Here is a 19,300-nt window from a genome sequence, read left to right on the forward strand (position 1 = left end):
TCTGCAAAATCAACTTTTACATTCCCCATACATACCATCACTTTGCAGGTCTCTCTTATGCCCCACTTTTTTCTCTTTCTCATACTGAATAGTTCTAGCTTACCCAGTTATTCCTTGTACATAAGATGCTCCAGACTTCTGATCACCCTTTTTGCCCCCCCCCTTTTTTATTTTTATTTTTCAGTTCTGCTAGATTTCTTTTGACATATAGGGTGCAGAAATGCATACAGCACTCATCATGGGGGAAAAACCTTTCCTATTCCACTTTCCAACAATGTATTGATGGGGAAAAGAATTGCACGCATACTAACCATCACTAAAATCCATATATTACTCTCCTCCACAAAGCTGTGTACATGCAGGGAATTTGGGGACAAGCTATGACTGATGGAGTCATCAGCAAAATGTCCCAGGCTCACAGCAGGTTGCAGCCAGAGAATGCAACTGGTTGAGATCTGAAAGACTCTCATAGCCTCAGGTTCCAAGCAACATAACACTTCTTTAAGTTTCAGCACATGCTCCAAAACATTTTGGAACCACACAGTCAGTACCTTGAATTTGGGGAAAGTTATTTGTATATAATCAATAAGCCCGTCAAAGCAACTGTACTGCCTCAAGGCTACAAATATCTTTGCTTTACCCTTGGGTTTGGTCTACAGCATAATAAAGCACAAATAATTGTAGTCTGTAAAATACAGGGGCTTTAGATTAGTGTTAAAATGAGGTACTGGCAATATTTAAGCTCAAGATTTAAAAGAGTATGGTACAAACAAACCTTATAAAAATATAAATTTTGGCCCTCTCTCATGCACAGAGGAATTGGTGATGTACTCAAAAGTCTGTTGATGAAAGCAAAAAGCAAGGAGTTAGGAGATATTAGTCCATAAGAGGAAATCCATATGAAAAGTTTCTAGCTATATGCAGTCTCCTTTGTCTGACAGTATGCTACCAGAACAAGTATAGTCAGACATATTCATGAATTCTGCACAGATGCCAAATTCTCACACTACAGTCAGCTCCAGGTGGCTGAATATGTCTAAAGCTCTGAGATGGAAAATGTGGTCAACAGCCTTGTTCTTCCATTACTATGCAAAACACATTTTACCTATGGCACTAAGGCACAATTTGGGTTATGTCTATGTGTGCACATATATTTTTTTCCAAAAAAAAAAAAAAAAAAATTTGTTTCAAACCTCTGTAAGACCAGAAGGACAGTGTTTCCATAGTATAGGACAAAATGTGGGGACTGAATGCTTTGGGGCATGACAGAAGAGAGCACATCAGGACATTAGAGGACATGAGACCAGCTAGGAGGGTTTTGAGGGCAGTAGAGAAAAGAGGGAGTGAAACTTCATTCTGCCTCACAGCGTGATGAGTGTGATAGCAGGATGAACTATTCCCATAAACACATGCAGGTCTCACAGCAGAGGAACTGGTGGGGTCTCACAGGAAGAGAGCCTGGGAACAAGTAGTATACATGCAGTAAGGATGAACAAAACAGAAGAACACAGGTGTGAATTTCTGTAGTACACTAGAAATAATGACTGCTAACTACAGCCAAGCAGCACACTACACAATGGTTTGAAGTGAGACTATGCTAGCTATTAAATGTAAGTCCTTCTATACCTAAAAATATGCCCAGATCAGTAATGTGGTAGCACAGTAAAATGATCTTGATTTTATAGGTCTTTTATAAGCAAAGAAATTGTTATTCTCTATCTGCCACAGAGGATGACACTTTCACACTTGATCAACGCGAGTACATCCATCCTGATGCTTAAACACACAAGTTTGTCCTCTCTTGGTTTGTCACATGCGTTTCACTGAAATACACAGAGTTGCTCCCATCTTGCTGTGCAGTTGGTCTGTATTACAGGCGCTGTCAGGGATTTGTCTGGAGCCTTGGGTCACACCGAGCTAGCATAAATAAGACACCAAAGATGGTGCTAATCGCATGCAAGAGATACAGATCTTAGATTTCCATCCTAGGAAAATGAGTCAATAAAAGCTGGGGGACCATTAGCCATGAGCAAGGCTCCATGTTATGCCTTTGGATACGAAGAAAGACACCTTGCCCTTCCTGCACCTATGCGTCTTTAGACTGTGTACCTAATTACAAATACATTTCAACATTTCGCTCAAGTTATATCCTTTTGACTTGAATGCGTGACTGCTACTACATAATTCATAACATGATTCTCAATAATTTTCAGTCAAGGTTCAAGCAGAAATGTGTCACACTAGGATTATATTATTTATGAGCATAATGTTGGATTTAAGCCAATGACACACCAATAAATTTTATCTCAAAGCTTGACATATTGCATGCTGTTTTCCCTGGCTCACAAACAAATAACTACGGCTGTTTCAAAATTACTTACAGTTCAGCTCAAATCAGATTTATTTATTATTTTTTTTTGTGATTAGTGCTTCTTATCTTATTTGAAAAACCGATCATATTATTTCTTTCTTTTAGATGTTGATGGGATTTTTGGTGATCTTTTTTCTTCTTTCTTTTTACTTTTTTTTTTTTTTTTCTAAAGTCTCTCCTGCGCAGAGAGCAAAGCCAGGTGGCATTCTGCAAAAAAAACCTGGAACAGAATTCTGTCTGACCCTCTAAAATGCTGGACTCTTCACTCTCTTCTGAAGACAACAGATTTTTGTGTGCTGTCCAGAAGAGGCAGAGAGCTGGTACTAGCCAGCACTGGTTGTCACCAAAGATAATCTTAATAATGTGGCATTACCCCAAATACAAGGGCAAATAATGCACCTGACAGGTACTGGAAGATAAGGGGCTCTGTAAGAAGTATTCAAGAAATTAGAAGCAATTCTCTTCTAACCTCACACCTGAAATAAAAGCCTCTAGGCTTCAGCATGCAGACCTGAACTGCATTTAGGTCTCTAGAGCTGGGCGTTCATGAGTTACAGAAGTGTCCAAGGGTCCCCATTGTGGTTGGTGGGGTCTGGGGCTCAGTACAGACAAATAAAGGCATCTGGTGGCACCTGAGATGCCTTCAGAAGCAATTCTGTGCAGGACTGGCGTACGAGTGGCACATATGACAACCGGTCAACCTGTGTCCTTGGAAGCAGGAGATCAAGGACAATTTACAGAAAGTGTAAAACCAAATCTGGGCAACTGCATCCTGCCTGCCCTGCTGACCAGCTTCCCAAGGGCTGTAACAGAAGTTCTGACACCTATCTCACACACAAACACACACACGTTACTTCTAGAGGTCTTCATCTGCAGATGGCATCCCTAAACTTCGGTACCTGATACCATTTGGGATGTCCTAGATAATTCTATCTGGCTTTCATCTGCTAGTTCAGAAGAGCATGGATCTCCTGTGAGAGCTCTATCATCCCTGCCAGCCCCCTGTGGATGTCTCAAATGCCCTAGGATAAAATATTTGCAACACATTTATGCAAATGAATGAATTCCCTCTAGTTTAATCTAGCTGTTTAGATAGCTTTTGACAGAAGGAGGCACCAACAGAGGGTGATGCATTCCTTTCTAAGACAGAAACTGTTATGAACTGACCTCCAGATATGATATCTCTGGCTAGGAAGGGATTCTTGAAGACCGCTCTGGATTAGATGCCTAAAATTTATTGAGATTAATTCAAGCCCGATGAGTTCAAAGAACTGATGAGATCAATATAAAGATTCCAGTTGGTTCCCCCGAGCTTCAGAAGTGTTTCTGAGCAAGTACTGCACAAGTATGTGAAGATTTTTATATCTCAGATTTTAAGCATAATATAATGATATTTTTTAAGATCACCAATAACTTCATCAGGAGGGAGAAACTCAACAAATGAAAATCAACAAAATCACACTAAATTATCCCAGACTGAGTAACTCAATAATAAGCAGTCTGTTTTGTTTTTTTAACATAGGACCCTAATTGCTCTGTCTCATATCCCCAGTTCTAAAATTGTCAGTCTGTGACAATGCCATTGTAAGGATAAATCCACTACAATGTAAAATGCACTGAATGTCACAGTATGTCTAAAATTATCAAAACAACACAATTTTATGCCTCCAAAAACCTCCTTGTATTTTTTTTCCTCTGCTGTTGTAACTACTGACAATTAGCATCACATTTTTCATGGTTGAATAGAATAAAACATCACTATTCGATGTGTTTTATGTCTTGTCACCATGCTTTATGAACAGGAATCTAAGGATAAATTCTGATTGTAAATGTGTATGTGTGTATATCCCAGCACATAAACACACACGCACATATATCTCCCACAAAGCAGCATAAATCTGATGAGGGCATCCCCTAGTCATTAACAGGATAATTTACTTCTATTTCAAACTTAAACCAACTCAGAATGATGCCAAGCATATGTTCATCCCAGTCACTGATATATCCCTATTTATCATTGGCAAGAAATTACTTCTCTGCAAGGCTTTTGCATTGCAAAAGTAATCTAGGTGCTCTCTGCTGGCTTTTTGCATAGGAAATCAAACACATTAGAGGCAATTCCTTCCACTGCAGATCACTGAGCCCTACCCCAAAACCCATGAAAACCAACTATGCCTTTTCTACTTGGCTCAGTGAGAAAGTCCCCAAAACCTAATTAAACGTCTGTTTTAAGGCGAATGATGTTGACTGAAAAGCTGCATCTGATTTACTCTTCAAAACCTCCAGATCTTTGCTAATGTGCAATACGCACTCTACGTGGAAATCCACACAAAGCTAAATTCTTCATTACCTCAAGAAAGCTAAATTAAGGTAAACAAGTCCCTGACGGAAAAGGACAGATATTGTGTTTGAAGGCCACATTACTTTTGTTTTCAGAAGCAAAAAGAAAGAGATGTGGATCCTTTGAAATAAAAGAATGTTATGAAGGGTTGTACTGATCAAGGACAGTTTTCACTTTGCATTAAGGATACTTTATTGTCCCTTATTAGTGTTTATATATGTCAGGCAATATCCTTGGCAAAGACCAAGCAGACTTGTACCATTTTGTATTTATCTGGGTCTGTCTCGTATAGTGCTCTGCAATTGCGATGCACAGTGCTACCAAATCAGATCACCAGCACTTAATGCACTAGGTAAATGATGTGCTGTAGCACAACAGAAATTGAATATTAAGTTTTTATTTTCAAAGGGTTTCAGAGTTATGGTCATTTCTTAGTTTATCACCTAAGATTAAAATTTTCCATTCAAGGCTATCTGGTTAGAGTCCTAAATCCTAAACAGGGAACATTCCCTGGCAATTGCTTACAGCTGAGACAACCCCTGAAGGTTTGACCAGCAAACCATAGCACTGTACATGTACTTCAGGCAAGATTACGAGGAACAGGGATGTTTAAGTGCCAATGGCAACAAGGATGACCAGGACTAGATAGTGGAGGCAGAGAACTGGGCTCTGTTACAGTTCTCTGGAAGAGGCACTGAAAAGACACTAGCCATAAGTCAGTATCTGGAGGATAAAAAAAAAAAAAAAAAAAAAAAAAAGGGAAATAAGCATATATTTATTTAATAAGCATACTTTGAAGGTAATCCTTTAGACAATCCTTTTCTGTTATACAATGTCTTCACGGGTTCATTTTCTCATTCTAGAATTCCAGAAAGTTCAGTGTCCATTTTTACACCATCTTCTGAACACAGGACAACTTTAACACTTCAACGCTGTACAAATCCAGCCAATTAGTACACTTCCTTCACTCTTCCAAGATGTTGAAAGAGAATTAGCATAAGAAACATGAATCCCTTCTGGAAGATGTTCCCTCTGGCTCTCAATTCTTCCACAATCTGAACCTAGTAACATCTGGTAATATCGCTGTAGATATTTCTCCTACAATTTGGGTCACAGCACACACACCTGTTTCAATATCATGAAGTCTTATATTCTCTTCAGATAGAGATATAATATCTTCTGACGTGTTGCATGGTTTAAAGATTTTTTTCTTTTCTGAGCAACAGAGAAAAGCTGTTTGATCTTTTCTTACCATCTAAAATAACGGTATTTCTCTTGGGGTCCAAACGTTGCTTCCTATGATTTCCTTTTCATGGTGAGAACAACAGAGCTCATTATAAAAACACAGTAATTGAAAACTGAGTCGGACCAAAGGACATCCTAACACACTTCCTCATCTGACAGCAGCCATCAGTAGCTGTTTCAGGAATGAATAAAAAAAACTTATATACAGTGATTAAGAATAAATACATCATCCCACCTTCGAGTAATCAGCAAGATAAATAATGAATACTGTTGTCTGTTATTGTATTTATCTGCTGATGATAACCTCATTGAATCTTATGATCATTTTTTTAAAGCAGAACACACACACGTAATATTCCTCTACTGGTCAAGATTTCCCAAAAATCCATCAGATCTACAGAGAATGAAAACTTGAACCTAGATTATTCTCTTCACTTAGGTTATAGAAACTATGAAAATAGTTTGTGCACATGAATGACAATAAATAGTTAATCACAGGTTTAAAGTAGCTCCCTTAAGACTGAAGACCCAATACAAAAACCCAGTTCTGCCCTGGTCTTTCAGAAATCTTGCAATTATGGGACGATGTAATGGCTTACACCAGAGAATTCTCTGCAATGGTTGCCAAGTATGTCTTCGGGTTTTAATTATAAAGGCCGATGACTTTCAGCTGAAAGGAGTAGCCAAAACATTCTGGACTGTCTGAACAAGAGAAACACATCAATAAGAAATGGAAATGGTTTTCCCTCACTTGAACAGTTGTCCTGGTGAAACCTTTATTGGGAGAGGTTGAACCATCCAAGAGCAGGTCCCGTGTGCAGAGCTCCGCTCCCCAGCAGCTTGAGCCATGTCGGGGCTGGACCGTGTGGTGCTGCAGAGGCAGCTGAAGAGGCCACACTTTGAGGCTGAGAAAGGACAACCTTGGGGTAATGCTATTTTAGTTTTTAAATAACCTTTGGAAGCAGTGGGAATGCATAGGGATCTGAATCTCAATAGGTCATAAAAACTCAGGCAAAATACAACAATAACACGGCTACACAGAATTAGTGGAACATGCTGCTGTCTATTAAGTGCAGAGCAGAAGGTGAACAAGCTTGGATCTGTCTGCCAATTCAGAAATGTCTGTAATTAGATCTTATCAGTTACTTAACATCCTACTTCTGTCTATATTTTGTTTACATCAAGAAACCAATTACCCCATTATTAGCCAGTACATGTCAAGCAAATACAACATAACATGGTCCTGTATTTTAAAAGTGCAATAGCTACAAAACTGAACTATTGCCAGGTTTTAGTAAAGGTAAGTAAGAGGTCTATGATGTACACACAATGCTTCCTTTTATGTGATAAAGATACCATATAAAGCACAGAGAATATGTAGTTACTCTGCGATAAACTGGAGTCTTGCAATAGCAGCAGTTGTTTAAGAAAAATAAACACCTAAAAGTCAGAAACTCTGACCAGAAATGTTGCTGAGCATAATACAGCCGTGCATTTAAATGTGTGTAAAATATCAATTCAATGGCACTCATGGAAATATTCATTCATTGAAAGCATATGTTCTGCAGCTTTGAAGAACCTTTCTCTTTGCATACATCTCCATCCAAAACTTGATTTTAGACTTTAAATTACTTGTTTTCCAAACATTATCAACCCTCTAATCCATGTTAAAGTTTTCTCTTTTCGTTTGTTTTTTTTTTTTTTTTTTTTTTGTCAAAAATAGTCACTCTAGGCAAAATATTTTTATCTGAAAATATCTGTGGCCATAAAAATGATAGGAAAAAAAATTTTGACAGGCATTTATTGAATCTCTTCTATTATACCATCTAAAACACAAACACCTAATACCCAGCATTACATCTGTTTTAGCAGCTGAAGTTGGGAATACAGCCCCCTCCTTATTTCAAGGGACAAAATGATTTTGATATAGAATTCTACAGTGTTTTCAGTGAGACCTTGTGCAGTGTCTACGCACCTCTTGTGCTCTTAGTGCTTCATTACTAGCTGGAATCTGGATTAAGAGGTCACTGGATGGTTAGCCTTAAAACATTTCCATTAAAGAGTCACCCTCACCCTTGAAATCTAGCTTTTTCACCATTGTAGAAACAAGGACACATTTCTTTATTCTAATGAACAATAGGCATATCTTAGGCAGCTGAGTGATGCTAAACAGACAACACAAGAATCTCAAGATCATTTAAATAGTCTGTTGAAAACTGTGAGGTTCTGTTATAAATGGGAAAGCTGCAGGAACAATTACCCGTGTACATTCACCCTGTACCTTGATCAAAACATGAAGTCATATCATAAAGCAAATAGCATAGCATTACTAAGAGCATCTCTAAGGAGGTTTTGCAGAAGATGGAGCTATATAAAGCAATCTAACTGCATTTTGCTAGCAGGTAAAAGGATTAGTGTTTACAACCCAGTATTACATTTTATATTGTATTTTTAGTGGCGAATCTGAAACCATCCAAGTAGTAGGAATATTCACTGCAAGTAGTGAGGATAATCATATGGTTATTTACTATCTTGCAGCTTTTCTAGACATTTTTAAGGAAGAGGGATTACCTCTTAGTAACTACTGCTCTTATGATAAAATCATAAGATTATTTACCATCTTTCAGCTTTTCTAGATATTTTTATGGAAGAGGGATTACTTCTCAGTGACTACTGCTCTTTGAGACTTGTCCCTGTGCAACCAGAATTAAAGGATTAAAGGATGTTGCCACAGAAGAGATTTAAGAAGCACTCCCTTGCTAAGGTAGTCAGAGACACTACTCCTACAAATGACTGGCTCAGTTTCTTTCTCCTAGTTTACGGAGTCCTAAAATTAAAAAAAAAAAAAAAAATCCTGTTAAGGGGAACATACGTGGATAGGATGAGTAACAATCTGAGAAGAAGAATTACTAATGCATATTTTTCTTTGAGTGCTTCCTTGCATTCCCATTCACGTGGGGCCAGCAAGCACTGCCCCCTTGGAGGTAGAGCAAAAATGAATTGTAGCATCATTTATCAGAAAGTGATGCCAATGCCAACAAATGACAACAATTATCATCAGAGTCATGTTTGTATACTAGTATATTTCAGGTCTAATAGTAAACCTAAGAATATGTAGGTTTTCCATTTATTCACAGCACAGATGGCAGCAGCATGAGTTTTCAGCACCTATCCCAACATTTGCAATCACACTCTTGTGGAAAATGTAGGGCAATTTAAAAATGATATAAGTTATCAGGCTTTATAGGAATATAAGACTTCTTCAGGAATTATTACAGCTAGGGTGTTTAATTAGATTCTGAGCTCTTCCAATGAAATTCTGTAGGTAGTACATTAATTTCTATGAAAATGTACAAACTGTGTACAATCAACCGTCATACAATCAATAGCAGCACTCATGCCAACAACCCGCACAAACACTGGGAAATTGGTCTAAGCATGATAAAGGAGATAAAGGAGGAGCTCTAACAATATAAATAGTGAGGACTATATCAACATCAGACTGCACCAGAACTCCCTGACCCTGCTTGCTATAAGAAATTATTTAGAGGACAATCTCTACATCCATCTTAACCTTAGAACTCAAAAAGCAACTTAAAATCCTTTTTCCATTAGTTTGAACAAAACTATCAAACAATCTGTCATTCCACCACTCCAAGAATTTTTTGATGTTCCCAAAATCCACAGACAAAGGAATACTGGCAGGAAGACAGTACTGAATTAGAGGAACATTGAAGAGAACTTCAAGAAGTCATGATGATAACTGAATGGCAACACCCACAAACCATTTCTCCTCTTTAACCATGGCAACTACAGCAACGTTAGCACTACAGAGAAGTTAATGTTTGCTGTGATATTTTGCAATAATCAAATGAAAAGATCATTTTGGGGTGATAAATTAGTGCCTATGGCTAACTTAGCCCTTTGAATTCCACTCAGGATTGCTAAATATTTCAGATGTGAATACACCTCTGTTATTTGAAAGTAGATTAAGATCATCAATTCTTTCCAGACAGATACGTAAACTGTTATTATATACGAACTTCCAGACACTGCACAGGTTTTTTTTGAAATACTTACACAGTCTTTTCTTTTTCTAAATTAGACCAGATCACTGCTGCTGAGCTCAGTGACTGAGAAAATACCACATTGACATAAGCTACTTTCTCCTGTAAAATACAGATTCCTAACCTCTAACACAGTAGGGATGATCAGGTTATCTCAGGTTATCTTCTGTATTGTGTAGGGAAGATAATTTATACTACTCTTCTGTTTATAGAGATGAATAATGTGTTTTCTATTGTATAACCTCAGGAAGCATGTGGGGCAAATGGGGTGCCTGACAAGTGTCTAGGACCATACTGGGTGCCTCAGGACTTCCAAGTTATCACACAACAGAGCTATAGGAGACCTCCATCCCCTGGTCTGGCAGCTGGCAGCCTGGTGAGGCCAAGACATCTGAATCCTGTGGCTAGGCACCCAGCTAAATCTCCCTGTCCTATCTAAAGACAGTATGATATGCAGATTGTCTTGGTTCCTTTGATGGTTTGCTTCAGTGTTTCACCTTTAGTTGCTGGTATTAATAAATTTTACCTAATTACTCAATAGAATGTGAAATACATTTTAGTACCTCTCTTGGAAACACTGCATATGGGTGTAAAATTGCCTGTTAAATTCCAACTCACTATACCCCTGATTACATATTTAAAGGCTGCCTTTATTCTTTTTGTTATATCGTATTGGACATTTATATAGCATTGCTTCTCAGAATAACTGCTTTCATAGCTACATCCTCCATTTTTATGTATATCTTCCAGTTTTTGCTATACACAGTGTGTGACAATATTTATATGTATTTTATTAGAATAGGCCCAGGTCAAAAATAGTGTTGACTGCTTTATATACCTGCCCTGTACTTAACATAATTCACAACTCCATCAGACTAGATGATATAGCAGGTGTATCAAGTAGTATCAAGACTTACTACAACATCACAGATATATAAATATTTAAGAGGATATAATAAATTTTCTAAGGCAGTTTTGTACCATCCTGTAGAAACTAACAGAGAATTATATCTTTTCTAAACAACCTATTCTTATAGCTTAAAACAGGTTTAGGAAATTTTTCATTCTCTACTACAGTAAGTTTTAAGAATAATTGTCACAGGAATGCACTTTTTTCTTCCCAGGTAAATTCCATAGGCTCGCCCTTAAGGACTAAGATTAGCACATTCTGAAATGACAGCTCTGACTATTCCCAGATTTTCATGAAGTCCATATCTTAGGAAAAAAAAAAAAAAAAAAAGCTAGTGGTTCTGACTTATTTAGGATGTCTGTTTCTTCCAGAAGTAATTCCTCATTTCTCCAGATAAATACTTTTTTTCAGGTTTTTACAAAAGGGCTCAAAGAATTACATATTCATGCAAAATAGCACAAACATAATGAAATTGAACACCTTCTCATTTACAACTGTCCATTTTTCCAGCTCTGTTGTCACTCAGTAGGAAGTCTATGGGATTATTCACAAAGTTCACAACAGCAGGCTTGGTTTGGTAACATGTAAATGGTAACAGCTCTGCAAGTACAGTAGATAAAGCTTTCTACCCAACAGTATGACTTAAGGTCCAGAAAGTCAACACCTTCAGCATTGTTTAAACTAATGAAAAATCTTACAGAAATTAATATACATAAAAACTTACTATTTGGGAGTTTGTATGATACAAAATAAGAAATCAAATATTCTGTTTGTATAACTCAGCAAAATACTCTCAGTATTGTCTTCTGGGGCATGAAGATCTCCCAAGATGATCAGTGGCTCTAGCTAATTGTAGTGATTATAAAATGGCAATAGAAGCCCTGACTCTGAACTCAATCTGAAAATAAGAAATTTAGCATGCAGTAAAACTATACAGCTTAAAGCTTTTATGCTAAAGCTGATGTCTTACCAAACATAGCCATCTGTGTTCCCTCTGGGAAAGGTTCTACCATTCTGTTTCCATTGACATGATGTTTATCTAGAAGAAAAGAAAAAAAAAAAGTCAAGATGTAATAGAATATATAGTTTGCATGAAAACACAACTGTTTTTACTTACAATTCTATTGAAATCTGAAGTCTGTTTTGTCAAAACTCACCTGCACAATTCACTTAGACTCAGAGACTATGAAGTCCCGGATATATTTCTGAAAAGTACAGCTCTCCACAGATCCCAGGACATAATCTGCATTTCAATTTTGTGGTTAGGACAAGTCTGCTGATACTAAGGTAACACATGCACGTAGAGCACTATCCAGTAGCTATGACTGTCACAGGTGTAGCACTCATAGTGCAAGCAGACAAAGCAGGGAAATGACAATTGCCTGTTGCTGCTAGGACATGCTGGTGTTCAACAACACACTTTTTGATGTGATCATGCATGAACTACCTGTATTTTCCACACTGGTATGGTAGGGTGACCTTGGCTGGCTGACAGGCACCCACTCAGCCTCTCACTCATGCTCCCTCCTTAACAGGAGAAAACTCTTAATAGGATGATAATAGATGAAGTCAGGGAGATCACTTATCAGCCACTGTCACAAGCAAAACTGACTCAACCTGCGGAAAATGAATTTATTGACAACCAAAATAGATAGTGAGTAGAAGCACAGAGAGATTAAAACAACAGCACCCACTCACCCTCGCCTCATCCCAGGCTTGATTTTGCTCCTTCATTCCCAACCCTCACCTTGGCTTCACAGGGCTGTTTCTGACATTTTTCTCCTCACAGCCATGCCATGTTTTGCCCTGTCCTTTATACATGTTTACACGGGAGCCACCAGCTTCACTGAAAAGCCCAGCTGAGTCCTACGGTCAGGCCAATGGAGCCGGCTGGAACCGGCAGGAACTGACTGGAACCAACTGGAACCGGCTGGAACTGACTGGAAACATCTGGAACTGTCTGGAACTGACTGGAACTGGCTGGAAACAGCTGGAACTGACTGGAGCCAGCTGAAACTGACTGGAACTGACTGGAACCAGCTGGAACTGGCTGGAACCATCTGGAATTGCCTGGAACTAACTGGAACTGACTGGAACCAGCTGGAACCGGCTGTGTCCAGCACTGGGTAGCCTCAGCCTCTCCTCACAGAGGCCACCTCTGCAACATCTGTTTTACCAAACCCTGGACCTTTACAGCCAATTCAAACAGAAATCTGCTAGCTAAATTGAAAATTTAGGTGCCATATTGTAATGCTACATCCACTGTGACAGACCACACGGAGTTATTCCTGTACAGTAGTCACACCTTGGACACTTAAATTACTGCTGTCATTGAAAAACCATAGTTACAGATCAAACATAACTGCTTTTCCATTACCAAATCTTAATCAAGAAGGGGAGAGGAGCATGAATTGCACACAAAAACGCATCGTGCAATGGTCCTCAGTGTGTTGGGGTCAGCAGCTCCAGCACCTTCCTGCAGTGCCTTCACACAGGACACTTCCTCTACACTCTGGCCAAATTCCTTCTAGTTTTCTTAGAAAACATGATGCATGACACAAAATTAAGAAAACTGCATCTGCTATTTTCACTGAATCTGATAAACATGATCCATTTGAGGTTTATTTCAGTTAAATTATACTTTTCTAGTCTCACTGGCTACCTACTGTCAGGCAGAAGGACATTTTCTGCACAGGGCTTTGGGAAAACTTCTGGGCTGTGGAAGCAGGCAGATGTCTATCTCAAGCTGCAGTTTAAGTTATACATCCCTCTACGGGTATACAAGAGAAGGGTATAAAACAGAACTCCTTCTATACAGAGTATTTGCATGAAATAAAGACTGAGATGTTCAATCATGCAATGCATGCAGGAAGATGCAATATTCTGGCATTGCTGGTGCACACAGCGGTGGTTTCTACACAATAAAATAGTAGAAGCCCACTTTGCTCTCTTTGCAACAAGAAGGCTCCCAGGGGCTAAACCCTTGGTTTCCAAACTTCTAAATAACTTATTGCTTACATCCCAATGTACTTCTCTTTCATCCCAATGTATTTTCCTCATCATAAAGACAATTCCTTGTGATAACATAGGCTGATCATTACTGTATAATCAAGGCTGTATGTAGAACTTGGAAAAGAGCTCTCCGAGCCCTGAGTAAAATAAAATATAGAGATCCACAACAGAATATTCCTAGTCCTTTTCACTGCCATTCTCACATTCATTTCCTGATCACGCTCTTCTAAGAGTCACTGTCAACAGTGTTGGAAATGAATAAAAAAATCGCCTGAACTGAAAATACAGGTTTCTGTCCACAGAATACTTTCCAGGGAGAAAGCCAAGAGATTTTCTCAGTACATGCATTATTTTTCTTCCTTTAGCACAGAACTTGGTGGGGAATAAAGCAGGTCAAAATGAAAACATAGGACTGCCTTACAAATTCCCTGAAAGCAATATTTTTCATTAGCAGGGAGGCATAACACAGTTCTAATCCCAGCTGGCATCAAACATTTATCAACAGAGAGTGAGGGGGGGTGGCAGGGTTATCTGCAATTGGAGCAAGAGGTCCCATGAACTCAATTGTTTGCATTTATGAAGATTGAATGCCCTGTGCCATACAAGTCAAGAGAGGGGCTTCAGGAAGGAAATTGTTGGGAGGTTCCAAAGAGGGAGTAATATGGCCAGTGCCACACAAGGTTTCAACCTTGTTAGCTATAGCTTGTATTACCAACATGATCTATAGCCATCTGAGATGAGCGAACAGTCAGAAAAATTATGAAACATCATGCAAGATCAAATAAACTAACCCTGCCCTAGTCTTGAGAGCTGCCTTCATTTAAAAAGTGAATGACATACATGATGTACGAAGTAGTTATCATTTCAAATGGTGAGGCTTTCAATATATTAAAATTAGTATTAAACTTTTAGAGGTTAGTAGAGTTTGAAAGAAAATCATATTTTCAGAGTTCTCAAGTCATCCTCCAATGCTTTTATACTTTTGTTTCAAAGACCTTAGCTGGATAAAATAATTAATTTTCCTGTCATTCATATTTTGGTTTACATTTTCTCCAGTCTTCCCTGCCCTCTGCCTAGATGCAGTAAATATTAATAAATAAATAAATAAATAAAATTTTAAAAAATGTACAAGAGTGTTCACAAAACATACATTCTATCTTAGGAAGAAAGAAATAACTTATAAGTATAATGAGCCTCTCCAAAAAGCACAGCATTCAAACAATATTGCAGGCTTGTTGTTTGTTTGTTTTTTTATGTAACAGTTTTTCGTGTAAAAATAATTAGCTTTAATTCTCCCCTATGAGTTGTATTGAGGAGCTCCAGAAAATCATCAATACCTTGGCCTGTTGGAACTGGAAAAAAAATAGACAAGCTTTCCATAACTTGCCAACAGAAACAATATATGGCTTTTCAAAGTCATTTCCAGAAACAAGGGCTTACAATATGTAAGACAAAAACTTTTACAGAGACGTTGAATGACTATCAGTGAACACTGAACTGGCTACAAGAAGTTAACTGCAGCTTCCTAGTGTTGAAAACAACATTTCTCACCCTAATATTGTCAGTATTTGTCAGGGTTAATGCTTCAGCAGAATACAACATTATCCAGGAACTTGGAAAAGTAGGAGGACATGGTTGTCTTTAAATCATCTTCTTGATCCTCTTGGCCCTTACAGCTTCAACAGAAAGCCAATTGGTAAGGAATAACTTTTTCTTTATATGTTATTGATATTCAGGCTGTCAGCATTTTTGTGAACATCGCTTCACAACCAAACAACATGGGACTTCCTCTCAGAACTGCCAAATGCTGCTCCAGCCTCAACTGCAAGAATTCTCTTTTCCCTTTTTCAAACTAAGCCTGAGAGATATCTGCAACATATTTTGCTCCCCACTGAACAGAAATAGTATGCACTGAAAGCAACACATATCCTGGAGGTCCTGACATTCAACTTTAGCTTCAGGCAAAATCTGCCTTAGATGTACACAGTGCTGGGCCCTTTCTCCTTAGATGCTCTGGATTTTTATTGAAATAATCCTTAGACTCCTCTCTCTATCTGTGAAACAGCGTAATATATGGAAAAATAATCAAAAGTAGTTTAGTAGAATAATCAAAAGTTGCTAAGGTCTCTAGTATTTCTTTAGCAATATTTAGTCTTCAAGCAGTTCCTAAAATAGTCCTACAACTGTCCTTTGCTAAAGATTGACTGAATTCAAGTGAAGTTCTATCCACACAGGTTAAATTCATGGATTAGGCTATATCTGTACTAGTAAAATAAACAAGTCATATTTAGAAACTATTTGAGAGAGTGCTAATTAGCCTAGCCGAAATCACATTAGACCCTATCTTAGCAATCTACCAGCATGGACAATCAAGTTCCACTGCCTAGACCTGTTCTCTAGCACATTTTAATTTGTTAGCATACACTTCATTTATCTTCACAGTTCCATGTACGTCAATGGTATCTCAACAGTAACACATAAATTGAACAACAGAAGATGTTCAAATGAGAAAGTTTTATAAAAATATTTCCTTGCAGACCAGCATGACCTGGGCTCTAAACAGATTTACTCTTCTGCTAACACATATAAGCCCAGAGGAAAATCAAAGCTCCGTTAAGTAACAACTCTCTGCTTTTAAGTTACATTCCTAATAAAGTAATTGCTAGAGCATTTATAGCATGTATCAGACCTTTAACAGAATAGGACTTGTAATTACTAGAGAATTAAGTTTGTGCTTTTTTCTTAAATATGCAAAACTAAAGCACCAGTCTACTGCAGAGCAGATATGCACTCATAGACAAAATCCTCTCTCACAGCAATACAGATGAAATTAAAGTTACACCAAGAATGAAATTAGCAGTGCAGAATGTCTATGGAGGGCATTTTGCGTAACCAAAGATATCTGAGAGGAACCCTAGGTTAAGATAACAGATGTCATTAAAGAAGATGAGTTCTCTACTTGTGGACCCAAATGAAGCAGCCTTAAAGAGATTTGGCTTTCACAGAATGCTGATCCAGCACTGAGCGAAAATGAGAAATTTTCTGCTCTCAAAACATTCGATCTCAAGCAATCATAACAGAGATTTAAAACATTTTTTTTTTCTTAAGAGATTCATTTGTTCTTCATATTTATCTTCTGGTTTTTAAGCCATTAGGGAATATTTAGACTACATACCCAAACTTGTTTTATCAGAGTGGCCAGAAAGTTATTATTTTTAAATGAAAACTGAGATTCTCACATAATCAAATTAATCCAGGAGTAGGGGTCATATTTATACACAAGGACTGTTAATTTTCCATGGTAAGCACAGCCAGGAATTGAATTGAAAATAGCTGATTAACCAATTACCACGAGCCTCCTCCATCCCTACCAGCTTTTCTGGGCTGGGACTTGGAACACAGCTATGCCACCCGTTCAGCACAAGCACTATGGGTGCATGGGGAGATGAGGAGGAAAAGGGATAAGCAGTGATGAGGTGAAAGAGGCTGCTTGAACGACTCCTCTCCCCCATCTGTTTTGCCTTAGACACTTTTTCCTACACTTCCCTTCACACCACCACTATGGAGGTCTTTTCTCCACTGGCTACACCAAACACCCACTTGGCTGTCTACGTGGCAGTGAGGTCAGGGAGGAGCTAGAAATTTCTGACAGATGACAGAAGCAGCAGGTCAGGGGGCACACAAAGTTTATAAAGCAGTTATAAAAATAGATAAGCGGTTAGCATTTGCAAAAGTAGTCCATAAGTCACAATACATATCATGAGAGTTTCAAGGTGGGCACCAAAGAAACATAAAAGCACTGCTCACTTTAGGAAGTGTTAGCTGAACATGGCATGCACATCAAATATTTAGTATAGTTGCCATATTCATTTTAAGCAAAAGTTTAGAGGCAATAAAGGGGCATAAAACTTAGAGCCAGGCCTGTGTGAAGTAAAAAAAAAAAATGCTTTCACCTAAATAGAGAGGGGTGAAGAAATACGTTCAGCACTGAATAAGCAAGTTATTTAAATGCCTTATTCTAAATTTTGGCTGTGAGATGAGTATGTCATCCGTAGTCACAACTCCACCTCTCTCCAGCACAGTAATGAAAAGTAGGATGACAGACACCACTTGAAATCTCTGCTCATAATGTGGAGACAGACTGATGGCATTTCACTGTGACCTATAGCTGGTATGTTCTTTTATTTGAAAATTCATTGAATGGCCAAGTTTAACTTCGGTGTCTGAGTTTGTACGCTCCAGAAAGACCACAGTAAAATGAACACTGCAATGAGAAGATGTCAGATTCATTGCTCCTGTGATGGCTCAGAAAGCTTTACTGCTTTAGGAGAAGACAGAATTATCAGCAGTCTGAAAGCTGATGCAACAACAAATCTAGCCCGCAGCACAAGTGAACTGCTTTGTGAGAAGTAAGACATTCAGAAAAAGCTCCTCGTGGCATGATTGGTAACCCACTGCGAGATACACGGGCTATCAGGCCTGTTCATCCCCTACTGCTTTTTCATATAACACTTTTTACTGCTGTGCACCATCAATATACAGTACATAATTGAAGGCCAGTGGGTTTCTTTTCAGTCTTGTAAACAAGAAATTATCTAATTTTTATTTCCAGTGAAAGTCTGAAAAAATGGTGGAAGTCTGGAAGTGCCCCACTACCATTTAACATCTAATGAGTAAAATGGTAAATGTTACCAAAGATGAGAAATCCTAGGTGAAAGAAGACTAAGCAGTAACAAGAAGGAACTCACTGCCTGTGAGTAATTGTGTTAAAACAGGTCAGACATGAAAACACGAAAACACGTTTCAGAGGAAGCAAAATTAGCCTCGCTTACCATTTTTTTTTTATAAACAAATTATTTTCTTTGCAATATTTTCTAATGAACTAGATACAAGACAGTAACAAATGTGTTATTCACATTTTCAAGCTTAATACTTCATCAGTATCTTTAAAACAGAACTCCACTTCAGTACATTTTCATGTTATCTGATGAGAGTTTCATTGTGCTTTACACATTTCGTGTCTTGGAAATGTGCCTAAAATGAAGTACCTGAATAAATTCCCTGATTTCAAAAACTTCTGGACTTTCAGAGTTTCTCTTATTTTCACTGAAAACCACAACTGGACTGCATTTTTTAAAAACAGGTTATTCATCTATATACCTAAACATGAACTCTGAAGCCTGACTTTTTAAACCTAAGAAGTTTCTTTTTTTTCTTTTTTTTTTTTTAACTGTACTTTACTGCTGTTAAATCTTTGAACAGTAATTGTTAAATCTTTTTAAATTGCTAAATCTCTGATAAATCTTTTAACAATTGATTCATCTCATTTGAAGTCAATCTGACTAAATTCTGGT

The 19,300-nt window shown here is 38.0% G+C and overlaps 1 protein-coding gene across 1 annotated transcript in view; it reads right to left on the bottom strand.

Annotated features, from left to right (window-relative positions):
- MSRA (methionine sulfoxide reductase A) overlaps positions 1-19,300 on the bottom strand; it is a 271,314-nt gene that overhangs the window by 156,270 nt on the left and 95,744 nt on the right. The window contains exon 2 of the mRNA XM_084285134.1: positions 11,905-11,973. Within this exon, the coding sequence (XP_084141260.1) occupies positions 11,905-11,973 (69 nt within the window). The remainder of the gene's footprint in view (positions 1-11,904; positions 11,974-19,300) is intronic.

Source organism: Netta rufina (genome assembly GCF_964035555.1).
Source record: "Netta rufina genome assembly, chromosome: 3".
NCBI classification, from domain to species: domain Eukaryota; kingdom Metazoa; phylum Chordata; class Aves; order Anseriformes; family Anatidae; genus Netta; species Netta rufina.